The sequence below is a fragment of the Peromyscus eremicus genome, chromosome 14 (genome assembly GCF_949786415.1).
Source record: "Peromyscus eremicus chromosome 14, PerEre_H2_v1, whole genome shotgun sequence".
Classification (NCBI taxonomy): domain Eukaryota; kingdom Metazoa; phylum Chordata; class Mammalia; order Rodentia; family Cricetidae; genus Peromyscus; species Peromyscus eremicus.
The window spans coordinates 20,220,507-20,234,414 of NC_081430.1; the positions used below are offsets into that span (position 1 = coordinate 20,220,507).

At 38.8% G+C, this 13,908-nt stretch overlaps 1 protein-coding gene across 2 annotated transcripts in view; it reads right to left on the reverse strand.

The window, feature by feature from the left end:
• Positions 1-1,398: 1,398 nt before the first annotated feature.
• Positions 1,399-13,908, reverse strand: part of Prkd1 (protein kinase D1) — a 332,364-nt gene continuing 319,854 nt past the window's right edge. For both annotated transcript variants that reach the window (XM_059279910.1, XM_059279909.1), the window contains 2 exons: positions 3,222-3,307; positions 1,399-2,385 (listed from right to left, as the gene is read on the reverse strand). In XM_059279910.1, the coding sequence (XP_059135893.1) occupies positions 2,167-2,385; positions 3,222-3,307 (305 nt within the window). In that variant the 3' untranslated portion in view covers positions 1,399-2,166. The remainder of the gene's footprint in view (positions 2,386-3,221; positions 3,308-13,908) is intronic.

A 13,908-nucleotide genomic window follows, 5' to 3' on the forward strand; every position in this document is an offset into this window, starting at 1 on the left:
ATGTGGAACATATTGACATAGTTTTGTACATCATAGCCATCTTAATTTCCCAGAACAAAGAAGTCACTGGTAGGATTTTATAATGTAGCTTATATATATTTAATGTAATCATTGTAATTTAAATTATGATTCTCTAGTGTATATTATGTATAAATTGAAAAGGTATTTATATACTTTTACCCCTTGCCCTCTTCTTGAATTTTCCTACTAATCTTTTGTCATAGAAAAGGTACTGTTCATATTCCTACAGCACCCATTGTCCTCTTTGTTAATGTGTTCTAATTTGTCAACCTAGTGACACATCCATATGCTTCTCCATGCAGTCAGTAGGACACAAGTGCACATGCACATACACACACACAGACAATCTATATCCTATCTTATCCTATCTTATCTTACTCCTAAAGCAAATTCAGAAACTAAATTTTCCAGACAGATTTGTTCAAAATTCAGTGATAACATAGAGATTAAACACTGGACAAATTAAATATTCTTGCTTCATTCCATTAAGGTGAAATCATCCAGTCTTAACACCCTGGTTTACTTAAGTGCATCTCAACACTTATTCTTTGAAACATTAATTACATGTATTTTTTTCTGTCATATAGTATGCCACTGTCATCTCTCTGAAAAGAAAATGCCCTACACACCCTAACTCAGAGAACCTATAAGTATGGCCAGCACAGTGTTACTTTCCCTCTCTCCAGTCTGTATAACACTGCTTGAGTGGATGTTCTTATGGACTTTTCCTTCAGTTTTTGTAGTTTATTTCAAAACCATCTTCCTTATATCACATGAAAATAAACTTGAGCCAGTCTTCAATTAAGTCTCTGGTTTATGATCTCCCAGGAAACCACATTCAGGCTGCAACTTGCAATATGTCTACTGCTGCCTCCAAGTTTCTGTTTGGCTTCATTCATTTTTTTCTCTTGAAGCTTCCTTCCTAACTATGTGAGGTGACATGCAAGATATAAATGTTTCTCTATAAGCTGGAGAGGTGGCCCAGCAGTTAAGAGCACCGAGCACTCTAGCAGAAAACCAGGTTCAATTCCCAACACCCACACAGTGGCTCACAATCCCCAACCTCCACACTGTGGCTCACGGCCACCTGTAACTACTGTTCCAAGTATCTGATACCTTCTTCTGACCTATTTCCACAGGGACCAGTCACACATATGGAGAACAGACATACATGCTAGGCAAAACATTCATATAATAAAAGTAAACAATGATATAAAATTAAAAAGAAATGTTTCTATACACTTTGATGTACACAGGTTAAATGCGAGACATGCCACATGTTTCCTGCTATCTGGGCAAGTGTACCTCTGTACTTCATTATCTGGAAAACAAGACTGTTGACGATAGGGAAAAATAATTTGATTAGATTGACACTGATTTTGAGAAGAATATTTATTTCTTATTATTGAAAAAATACACAAAAGGCCAACATTTGCTGAGTTGCTGGTTTTCTGTAATACAGCTAGTATTGTAAGAAAGGAAGAAATGCATCTGGTATGTATAGCAGTTTACATTCTAAGGCATTTAGGCTTAGAGCAATAGCTCCACATATTGAGGGGCACTTACTGGAGTTTAAATACACCGAGGCACACCAGACAGGCAGCGGTTTGAAATCACACAGTAAGACTGTTTTCCTGTAACTCAGTCGCAGGACTTTAGATGCCTTCTCCCCATCTTTCACCTCCTCACACACCCCAATGCATTTTGAGTTGTTCACAGAACACCAGCAAATTATCTACTCCTCAAGAGTTTGCTTATAACACCACCATCGATGGGGCTCACCAAACACAACGATATCATGAATAGGTGCTGCCTCTTACCAAAAATGAGGCTCTGGTAGGAAAAACACTGATTTGCAAAGGCACAGTGGAGACAGGTTTAATGTATTAAATATAACATAAATCATCCACAATAACAAGTTTAGTGTTTCTGGGAACTTTTGTTAATACAACACAGTTGGTCACACAAAATACAAATGCTTCTGTTGATTTGTCTTGGCAACTCAGATACATCAACAGTGCTAACAGTTTAACAGCTTTGTTCTCATCTGACAGAAAATAATGGCAGTTCTGCAAGGCAAATGTTAAACCTGACCGTATGTATTTATTAATTCCACAGTGTTTTGACAGATTAGAGAGGATGGAATCAGAGGATGCTGACACGCTCACTGAGGGCTTTCATCTCCCTCTCTTCAGCCTCAGGACTGTTGCTGTGGCTCGTGCTCAGACTGATCAGGTGTGCAGGGTACTGCAGCCCCTGCTCGCCCGCATACTGTTCCCACCTCGAGTCGTCGCTTTCGTGGGTAATATAGCGTTCTCCAATCTTGCATTCCAGCTCTCGTAAATCTAACCAGGTCTGATAGTCCTGAAGAAAAAAAAATTGAAAATATCAGCACAGAGATCACTGAAACCCGACGTGCTTTCCTTATGCTGTCAGTTCCTACAGTCTGTGAGGTGACCTTTCCATCCTGTTCTCACAGTGCTGCCCCATTCACCATGCACTCATAGGCAGCACCAGCACCAAGGCCATCCTATTTGCTTAACCTTAGAGCATGCATGCTGCTTACAGGATGCCATGGCTCCAAGTGAGAATAATTAATGCTTGTAGTCAAGCAATTAGGAATGTTGACATTGCTTTGCAGTTTAATGGCTATAAGTAATCTTTTGGTATTTCAGAATATCATTTCCTAAGCATTAAAACTCAGTGTGGAAATAGCAAATATTTAAGAAAGAACACAAAACACACATCCACACACTTTGCATTTGCCATATATTTATATCCATGCATAATACCCTGAGACTCGAAATACAGCTTCCAAATGAGAAGAGTGCATGGGCAGATGGGCATCTATTGGGACAATTATCAGGATTAAGCATACAGATGCTTTCCAAATTTGCTCTTCTGAGTTCTGCAATGTCTTTGAGGGTGTTTTTTTTGGGGGGAGGGGGTGGGGAAGGGGAACTCTGTGCATGTGTTGTGTACATGTGTATGTCTTCACCAAATTTTCCTGGTACAAAGTGAGAGAGATTTAGAAACACTAAACTGTAATTAAATCCTAAGAAATCACATGCATTTTGGAAAGAATAATGTTAGGACAATTACACCCGTACAAACATGACAAAAGATTTCTACAGCTAACATCAAATCTAGTAAGTAATCGGCAGCACACCCAAGTAAGAAAATCCATGGATGACTTTTACCTGTAGCCAAGGGTGACTCAAGGTTTTATCCACACTGTAGCGCTTTCTCATTTTCACTTGCAGCAAATTATTGATAAGATCAATGGCTGAAAATTAATCATTGTTAAAATGATTAATTAATACATAATGTAATTAATACATAAGTCACTTAGAGTCTCTAGGACATCTGCTATTATATTATCATATTATTATATTATACAGATGTAAGTGTGGCACAGTGGTAATAATAAAACCGAAACCAATTACTTCAAATCTACTACACAATGTGAATTTTAATTTGTGTACTCTCATTTTTTTCAGCGTATGAATTTTAATTTAATATACGTAATTTTAAATGTCTTAAATATGATAAGACTAGTATTCAGAAGACAGAATTGTTCATTTTGTTACAAAATGCATCCAATATTTGAATACATACAAAGGGAATTGCAGGTTTCAGTTAGCTGGGTGTGGTAGGTCAAGAGGGTGAAGCACCAAGATCGGTAAAAATTCAAGGATATTCACAGTTACAGTGTGAGACTCTGTTTTCAAACACATACAAAGTAAAATAAAATAGAGTAACTGAAACGGTTGGTTAACCTGTAGATACATGGACACCATTTATTCTGGAAAATAATATAGCTTAATGTGAATTATATCCTGTGGCCTAAAAACAAAAATTTTCCTTTCCATTTTAAAATGACAATAATTTATATTGACAATCACTGATTCCTTAGTAGTAGACAAGTGTTGCTCTCAGAGAGTTAGGACCATTATTCATTCATTCTTCTACTCTGCCTACTTGAGGCTCATGTGCACAAAATTTAGGGAAGAAAAGGTAAATATATATCTTCTGTACAAATTATCTAACTGACACCATGTGATGAAGTTCTTAAAGTTTAAAACTTTTGGGGAGATGAATTTTCAGCTTCCACATTACATTTTATTTTTAATACAAATACTCCATTTCTGACTTCTGTATTTTTTATTGCCCACCCCCTAAAACAAAGTATACAAAGAATGCAAGGACCTGTACTTGAGAAAGTTACTTCTCTCACCTCTAGCCTACCCTAGGCCTGAAGTCTGAAGGATGAATTTTTCTACCGAAAGCCTTAATATTTGAAGACTGAGAATTAACTCCCCAAGTTTTCCCCAACCACCAAATTAGAATAGGGCAGTTCTGAAGACTCCATTGTCTGATCCACATCAACATGTATGGTCTTGGAAACACAGATATCACATAAGGACTCACAGTAATAAATCTGCAAACATTCAGTCCAAATGGATTCAAATCCTCTCTGTTATTAAGCAAAGGAAATTAGTTCCTACGTTGTATTGTCAATCCAGTTTTCCTTTGGTTGTAATAGTTATAGTGTTTTCCTACACTGAAGGGCTACACAATCAACACCAACTTTTTGATTAGGGAAATTAAATGTGACAACATACATTTGAAGGCCACCTCTGCCTAAGAACCTTGCCTTGGTAGGGGTACCTGAGGAAACAGGGTACTTAGTACAATTTCAGAGTCCAAGCATGTGTTTCCGGTGAGCTTTTGAAAGTATAGTTTCTCATTGTACAGTGTGTTGGGCATGAGCTTTAAAGCATCCATTCATATGATTTACTCACTGGTGAGTAAAGTGCACCTTCCATTCTGGCCGCTGTGAAGTCACAGAGCAAAAATGGAAGACAGCAGGCAAAGGGAGGGAGAGCTCATGTGCTACGGTAAGCATGCAGCAGCATTACACTTCTCCAAGCACTGCAGGGTATAAATACACGTTATTAATTCACTCACTCTGCATTGAGTTCTATAATTAGTTAGGTGGCAGTACAGTAACCCAACAAAAGGTCTGGTTTGTGCCCAAATGCGCCCCAGCAGTGAACCACACTGCCTAATGGATAGGGAAGTCCTGGCAGAGGAGAAACTGGAGTGTCTACAGGGAAATGGAAAATATGAAGATGGAAAAATTGTTCTGAATGGAGCACATGATCCCAGGCCTGCCTGCTACAGTCCCCTTGTGACCCGAATAAGCACAGCAAACCAATGAGGTACTTCTAAAAGAAAGCACTTTAGGCTGCAAGGAGAAAAGTAGCAGGGTATGTGGGCGAACTGATGTACTTTTGTGGCTCTTAAGAAACAGGATGTAAAACAAAAGCCCATAAATGTAAGAATCTCCCGTTAGCATTAAGGCCTTTCTGCTACTCAGAAAAATAAATTCATTTCTGATTTTGAGGACATCGCTTGCGGACTCTCAAAACAATTCCATTAATCACATTCCATCAACTGCATGATGCAAAATGTCTCTCAATAAATCTATTGCTTTTTATTAATGTCCAGTTTTATTTACACACAGGCATTCTTTATATGACCTAGGAGTAAAAAACTGTTTTCCTAAAAAAATGTTTCATTCATGTCTTGTTTAGTATGATAATAGTCCTATGAAATGCAGCTCCGATCTCTAATTCTAATGGAAAAGGAAATGCTGCACTTACCCAAAGCCCATCACTTGGTCAAAGTGAGGCAGTTTTTTTGAGGCAATGGTGCCGAGGCTGTAAACCAGAGAACCTGGCTTCAAAGGCTGTGCGGTTATACAATATAGCAGACAGAGCCATATCATACTGTAAATGTATTATTACTAATTGACAATGTCAGCATTTAACAAGTTTATAATTGTTTTCTAATTGTGAACATGAAATTCTTCACTATGTTTCCAGCGCACTTTTGCACATTGATTTCTGGGTTTCTTGTGTTTCCTTCTAATTGCAGCCCACAGTTCAGCCTTCAAAGAATACTCTGAGTGTGATACAACATCCTTTTTGTCAGTGTTTTACTCTTCCACACTGAATGAGCCCATTTGCTATGTGTTATTTCCACTATCAGAACATTTTTTGGACAAAGCACAGAACTTTAAACACAGAACTTTCTGGCCACCTTCTAAACCACACTTCTGACTACTAGGGATATTCACTATTTCTTGAGCACATTTCCTACTATGATGCTCTCATCTAGTTCATACTTCATTATTCCCCACAGACTATAATAGGAGTGTATGGGCTGATTTTGTGTGTCAACTTGACACAAGCTAGAGTCAGCAGAGGAAGGAGCCTCAGTTGAAGAAATCCACCTGTAAGGCATTTTCTCATTTAGTGATCAATGGGAATGGGGGAGAGCCCAGTCCATGGTGGATGGTGCCATCTATGGGTGGTTGGTCCTGTGTTCTATAAGCAGGTGGGCTGAGAAAGCACAGGAAGCAAGGCAGTAAGGCGCTCCCCTCCATGACCTGTACATTATTAGCTCCTGCCTTTGGGATCCTGCCCTGTGAGTTCCTATTCTGCCTTCCTTCAGTAATAAATAGCAATGATGAAGTGAAAGTCAACCCTTTCCTCCCCAATTTGCTTTTTGGTTATGGTGTTTCATCACAGCAACAGAAACCCTATCTAAGACAAGGATATTTTCTATCCCACAAAAAACCATTTGTGATCAAGACGTATCTGTCATTGAGGCTACTCTATCTATTAATCTGGCAGTCCTACTTAAAAAGAAAATAGCAATTCGGATCCCTGGTAAAGGAATTCTGACAAATACTTGTAGTCACTTCCTCTAAGGACCAGGATTGTCTAAGTGTCTAAAAAACATTTGTTTAGTCATTAATTATGGGAATATGTCAGTAATAAAGTAAGATTCTTGTTGAATGACTTCTGAACTGACTCTCCTTTTATGAAATTCAGGCGACTGTACCCTGTCTTACACATATCAGCCTCTCTCCCACTTCAAACACAGATCATCCAAAGGTACACTAGCCATAGACCACCCTGGTTAGCTTCTTAAAGGGTTCACAATGTCTATCTCTCATCTGCTATGGAGAGCTCATGAGGCTACTTCCATGACTTCTCAGGTTCTAGTTCCCAGAAGGCAACTGCTGTGGCTACCAAGAGAAGGAAAGGGGATGGAAGAGCTAAAACAGAAACTCTAGTGAGGATGGTTCCCAGAGGCTGGGGAGGGAGGAAGGCCAATTTGGTATAGCTCCAATTGTCAATGCGAGAAAAGATTCAGAATGCTAACACCCACATATGAAAGAAAACATTTGTCTCTTTGTATGTGGGTTACCTCACTCAGAATGACTGTTTCAAGCTCTATTCATTTACCTGCAAATTTCATTTTTCTTAAAATTTCATTGTGTATGTGCACTATATTTTTATTATCTGTTCATCGGCTAACTGACATCAAGGAGATCTCCAATTTTTAGTTATAATGAATAGAACAGCAATGAACATAGATGAGCAAATATCTCTGTGGAAGGATGTTAGCTTTAAGTTTTACATATGTGTGTTTAAAAATGAATAACCAAGAGGTTAAGTAGGTAATAAGGGACCTGAGGGGAAGAGAGTTCCTCTAAGAAAGGGTAAATAGAGTATAATATTATAAAGAGATAAAGGAGAAACTAGAATAGGAGAACTAAATCGGGAGGGGAATGGAAGAGCAGGATAAAGGAGGGAATATACAAAGGGACAACTAATACTAAAGGGCCTTTGAAAAGCCATATAAAACCCCACTACTCTAGAAGCTTCCTTAAATGTGTGTGTGTGTGTGTGTGTGTGTGTGTGTGTGTGTGTGTGAAAGAAATGTAAATGGAGTCACCACATAGTGGGGAAGCCATAACTTGATATTTTATCCACAAAGTAAAACCTCTGGTGTCTGCAATGGGTTATATCTTCTTGAGTTGTTGGCCCAAGGGGTCCATCGCTCCCCACCCCCCCAAAAAAAATATCACAGGCTATTGCCAAGGTTATTGGTTGCTCTCCACACCTGATGATAAAGCCTTCCTGCTAAAGACACAACTTATTTATGTCATCCAAAGTCAAGAGATCAAGCTGGAGCTCAACTAAAAGCTTCACTCCTACTGAGTAGCATTTGTGGTGTTGGAAGGTACTCTGCATGATATTGGAGGAGAAAAATAATTATCAACATGATTCTTGGTGCAACCTACAACAGTGAACCTGCCTGCAAGATATATTGGTGTAATAATGGCACAAATGTTATAGTAGTTACCAATATTTTTTTTATTGGATTTAAGGACTGTTCCATGAGATAAAATCCATGCCTGAAACTGCTAAAGTGGCCAGGAACCTGAGATTCAATAGGTCATGAGCTCTAGGTGAAATTCTATTACTATTTTCTGTTAAAGAAACATAACAATGAAGTATCTACTAATGACATATTCTGAAGCCCATTGATCAGTGCACTGTTCAACCCTCATAAGAAAGGGGTTTTATTCTTTGAAGTACACTGTACTTAACACTGAGAACCACAGCTGGACAATGTGGAAAGAGTAAGAGACTTTGGAACACTCAGCCCTAAATGGGATGTCTTTATAAAACCCTTCTTCTCAATGCTCAGAGATCTACATGGAAGAAGAGGTGGAAAGGTTATGAGTCAAAGATGATGGATTATTCCAAGGAAGCAGCATCTTCCATAAACAATAGGACTGATGCATATATGAACACAAAGACTGTGGCAGCATGAAAAGGAACTTCACATGTTTACACCAGACAAACCTGAGCACCAAGGGGATGTGAATGCAAACTTCCATCTCTAACCAAGAAGATATTTGCAATTGATACCTGCTGGAAAAGAGAAAATCAGTTTTCTCCAATAGTGTTTCTGGGCATCTCAACCACACTCCAGGACAGAACCCATGCCCAGGAGTGCTTGGTCAACATAAAACAGATTCCATGTTTTTGTTTGTTTGGTTAGTTTTTGTTGTTGTTGTTTTGGTTTGGTTTGGTTTTTTTGTGTGTGAATGTGCATGGAGGGGGTACTTTGTTTCATTTTGTTTTGACATTTTTTTTTATTTTATTTGAGTTTTAGTTCTTTGTTTTTTTTTTTGTTTGTTTTTTGTTTTTTGTTTTTTTTATTACAGTTGAAAGAAAGTGAGAAAGATTACCAAGTTGGATGAGTAGGGAGGTGGGGAGGATCCGGTAGGAGTTGGGAGAGGGAAAATATAATAAAAATATATCATATGAAAAAAGGCAAAATGCTCACCTAGAAGGAACTGTGTTTTTAAGGCATTCCTTTGGAATGTGAGGGTGTATGAAGAGAAAACGGGAGAGACAGATACAAAAGTAGGCCAGGTTGTGAATTCCTCTGAAAAGGAAAGTGAAGGAGAAAGAGAACACGTCCTGGAGCAGGGAAGATTGGGACACTGGATGGAAAAGTGGCATGCTGGTGCCCAGGTGGAAAAATAAAGCCATGCAAAAACGACAGGTCACACAAGGCTCTTTAAGGCTCCAGAGTGCCAGTGTAACTTGGAAACCTACAAGAAAAGAATATGTGGGTATCCTAGACTTCTTTCCAGAAAATCAGAAAACCAATTATTTCAAACATCTGGCTTTCATAGGGTGGGGAACGCAGTACTGGCTCTTAAGCCATACGGGGTAACAAACTGATACCATTTTGACTAGCTGGATTTCAGCCAGAGTCAAAGCAATGCAGCTATGAGACCCCCTACACTCTTTACACTCTCCTCTCCTTTTTCTTTCTGCTCTAGAAGACAATAGGGGCAAACTGGAGAGCATCTGTGGGGCGTTTACCCACCACCCACACAGTTCCCCAGAGTTTTCTTGAGTGCGAGCAGCAGGAAATATTAGATAGAAAGATTTATTGCGGAGAATCTTGCGGAGATAAACAGATAGAAAATAAAGGACAGCCTCGAGAGGGCCTGAAACCTTTTTCAATGGGCCCTGACTGTCTCTGCCCCAGGGTTTTTATAGAGACGCCAAGGGGTGGAGCAAAAGACCTCCTCCCCCAGCACAGCCAAGTGCAGACCATCCCAGACACCTGCACTTAGGCCCATGGTCTAATCATCCTCTTTGCGGACCTGCTGGGTAAAGCCACGAGGAACCCGAGAACGGGCTCCCACAAGCATCGACTTTAATTGGCCGTAAATATAACAGTAACTTTTGCATTGTCATGATTACTTTCCATCCATCCCATCCTATTTATTCTTGTAGTCAGTCCTGGCACTATTCTGGCAATTTTGTTCTCTCCTTATTCATAAGTTCAGTCCCATTAAAAGTCAAATATCACAGGGTTTCTTAAGCAGCTACATTTGAACAATGTGAGGTATTTTCCCCCCTAATTTCTTTCCTTATGGGAACACTGTCAACAACTGTATGATACAGGTTTCAATTTTTACATTTCTCCTTTATGATTAAAGACTTTGGTTCTCATAAAAATGTCTGTAGCCATACATTCATGTTTTCCTATAAGCTAAAAAAGGGAAGGAAATATAATTTATAAATCTAATACCTTTGTTGTTATAATTTCTTGGCTTGCAACTTTTTGCCCAGTCATTTTTCTCACTACTCTATCACAGGAGAGATTAAACTATTAGTAAAATTTTACCACATACTCATTGTTTAACAGAGTGGATCCTCTGAAGAGTGTTAGGACAGCTAAAGCTCTGTGGAGATCATGGCTAGGTGCACAAGGATACTCAAGGAAGATGCAACTGAAGGCATAGGAAGAAGCCAAGGGCTTTATATTATATAGGCAAACAAGTATTCAATGAATACATGCATTTAGACTCTATTTTCTTCTAGCATCAAAGTACTAAATTAACCTCGAAACTGTACAAATTATACTGTGGTCATTCTGGACTTCAAAGCAAATATCAAATATGTGGATAATCACTCTTTCCGAGTGTGCACAAGATACACCAGCTCTGCTGTGGAAAACCGGAAGTACATAAAGCTTGGAGCACATCCTAGAGAGAAACTGTTACTGAGACCTTCGCATTGCTAGCACATAAGTGCCTCAGTTCACATCTTCTATCAAATCCTCTCCATCTTTGAGCATGTTCTTTTATCAGATCAGTGTGTGGTGGCCCTTCCCATTCTCTCCATTGGATTTTAGCTCCTTTGAGGTCAGACAAATGGGATATTCATTTTTTTTGCTAAACTTTATGGGTCTCTAAAACAAAAGATGCACCTGAACTTTAAGGCATTAGAAAACTACTAAAAAAGCCATTTGGTAGCTTCAATACATTAACCAGAAATTTAAATGGCCTCTTTCTCAGCTCTAAGTTTTAACATCCATATTGTATCCACGTGGTTTGTATCTTTTAATTATAATATTTCTGGATGATGGGGCACTAAGGCGGGGAAGAATGTAAAGGATCATGGGATCACCAGTGATTACTGTCAGGAAATCAGAACAATGCTAAGGACATACAGAGTACTGAATTTACAGTAGGGAAGGAACTTCTGACACCCCAGTGCTCATCTTTCATTGTCCAGACATAACACTTTTTATTTTTATGCTTACTATCCTCACATTTCACTACACCCAAACTATTCACAGCTTGATGTTTTCAGATGAGAAAGCAGTTTAGAGATGTTTTTTGATGGCGCCATCTCTAGATACCCTCTGGCTCTTTTCTCAAGGCAGTGGCACACCCCCAGCTCCTGTCAGTTCTACCTCTGACCGCTGAAATGCAGTGCTTACTACTTCTCTCTCTCTCTGCTTGGCTTCACGCTGATGGGAGCTTGTGTGTTTATTTTAAAAATCGTTTTGCCACCCTTCACATTCCAGCTCTCAACCCAGCATGCCGTTGCCCAGCAACACTAACTGGGACGCTCCTCTCAGGGGCTGCAACCAGAGGCTGCCAGCAGCTAACAAGGCCACTGGAAATCATCATCTCACTCGTTCCTGAGTCAATTACCAGAATCCAATGAAGTGTAAGACCTTTAGAGACTCAAGTCGATGGCTTTCCTGCTCCCAGTTCTTTCCTCTGTAGAAAGTATGCTATCAATGGTTACTCTTGGCTTCACATTCAATCACATTTTTTTTTTTTTCTGAAGATCGGCAACACAATCTTGGAAACCATGAATTGTTTCAACACAAGCATACAGAGGTTATCAGACTCATGCCTGACTGACTCAGAATTTAAGATAGCAACACAAATGTATTTCTGTCATAGCTCATTCTCTATTTTCTCTGCACACCAAAATCCTTTAAGAGAGTTATATTTCTAAACATGAATACTCAAACTGGAGAAAGGTAAAAAAATCTTTACATGAGGAGCCTCTAGGTAGGTACTGGGAGTTTTAGAAGTGCCTTGGGCATTTCTACTACCTTGAGGGCTTGAACTTGGCTGCTAAACTGCTTTGTAGACTTTCACATACATTTCAATAGAGCTTTGAGGATTTTAATTGGAGGATCCTGGTTTTACAGGATTGGGTGGAGGGTGATGCTGTGTATCTACTCATGGATCTCTGCCAATAGTAGACTGCTGGCTTTTAGAACAGATTTTGTGTTCTAAGAGGTTGAAGGCAAGAGCATTGAAAGTGGTTAATAGCTGAGTTACTATGGTCCCATGGACCACTGAATAAATGGATATAAATAAAGAGAAACATTAAGAAATAACCTATTCTGAAGCATACCTTCTTCAGTATTTTAGGATCAAGACTTAGGAGGGCTTCCAGGTTAACTTCTGTGCAGAAAATGCTGATAGTAATAGTGAACAAGGTGGGTTACACAATGGCTACAGTCTGGAGTAATGGGTGATCCTAGTAAGCAAACATTTCATAGGCATATGGAACTAGGTCTTCTATTTGAATCCCCCAGTCCTCTACCCACTAACTTCTAATTGCAGAATTGGAAAATATGGGTTATTAACAACATGTACAAGAATGAGTTAAAGCCTTAAAATCCACAGCAACTCATTATGATTCTACTTATTGTCTCCAAATCAAATGTTGTATCATGCTAAGTGTCTTTATAATGCTAGCTTCACACTCTCACCAACAATCATCATCATCATCATCATCATCATCATCTCTATTACACAGCCCAGGTTGGCTTTCAGTATCTGGTCCTCTGGGTCTTAAGTGCCGAGATAACAAGAATGTGCCACTATGCTGGTAACACATTATACTTAACTAGAGCCATTGAACCAAAATTTAGATCTGTTCTGAGATTTTGTTTAAAATTATCATAAACGCATTAGATTGTTCTTGGATCAGAATCACCAGAAGAGAGACCGAGGCATACATGAGGGCTGATGAGCCTCCATTTGGAAAAGGGGTGATGATTAAAATTGTCCTACTGGTGTGCTGAAACACAGAGATGCTTCAGGTCATTGCATTAGTCTCTAAGCAGAACTCAAGTCCTTCTAATCCCACATATTTTCTATGACTGGAGGAAACTGAGAATATTCTGCATAATTGCTCAGTGGATTGGTATAATCTAAGGCAATAAAATGCTAGATAAAAATTTTTAATTTTTCTTAAATTATTAATTTGTTTATACCCTGTATTTTGTAGTATTCCCTTTTGTTATTGTGGATGGAAGCAAACATAAATATTTATCCACACTTGACCCTTTATTCATATATGAAAAGTCATATTTCAGTTCAACTATGTTATAACTTCAGGAGCAAAAATTTCTATTTTAATTCAAGTACTATACAACTACTTTAATATTGGGGGCACAAATAAACAACCAACTTTGAAGATTTGTAATGTCAACTATCCTGATAAAAGTTTCAACCATTTTCACAAATTGCCATTTATCAGAGAAAATCATGCTAGTCATATTGAACTTGCCTTCCTGCACAATAAATTCTTTCTTGGTGGGACAGGCTTTCTCATATTACCTCACTGGATAGGAAATATTTTATACATAAAAAACATATAAAACTCACTTAAC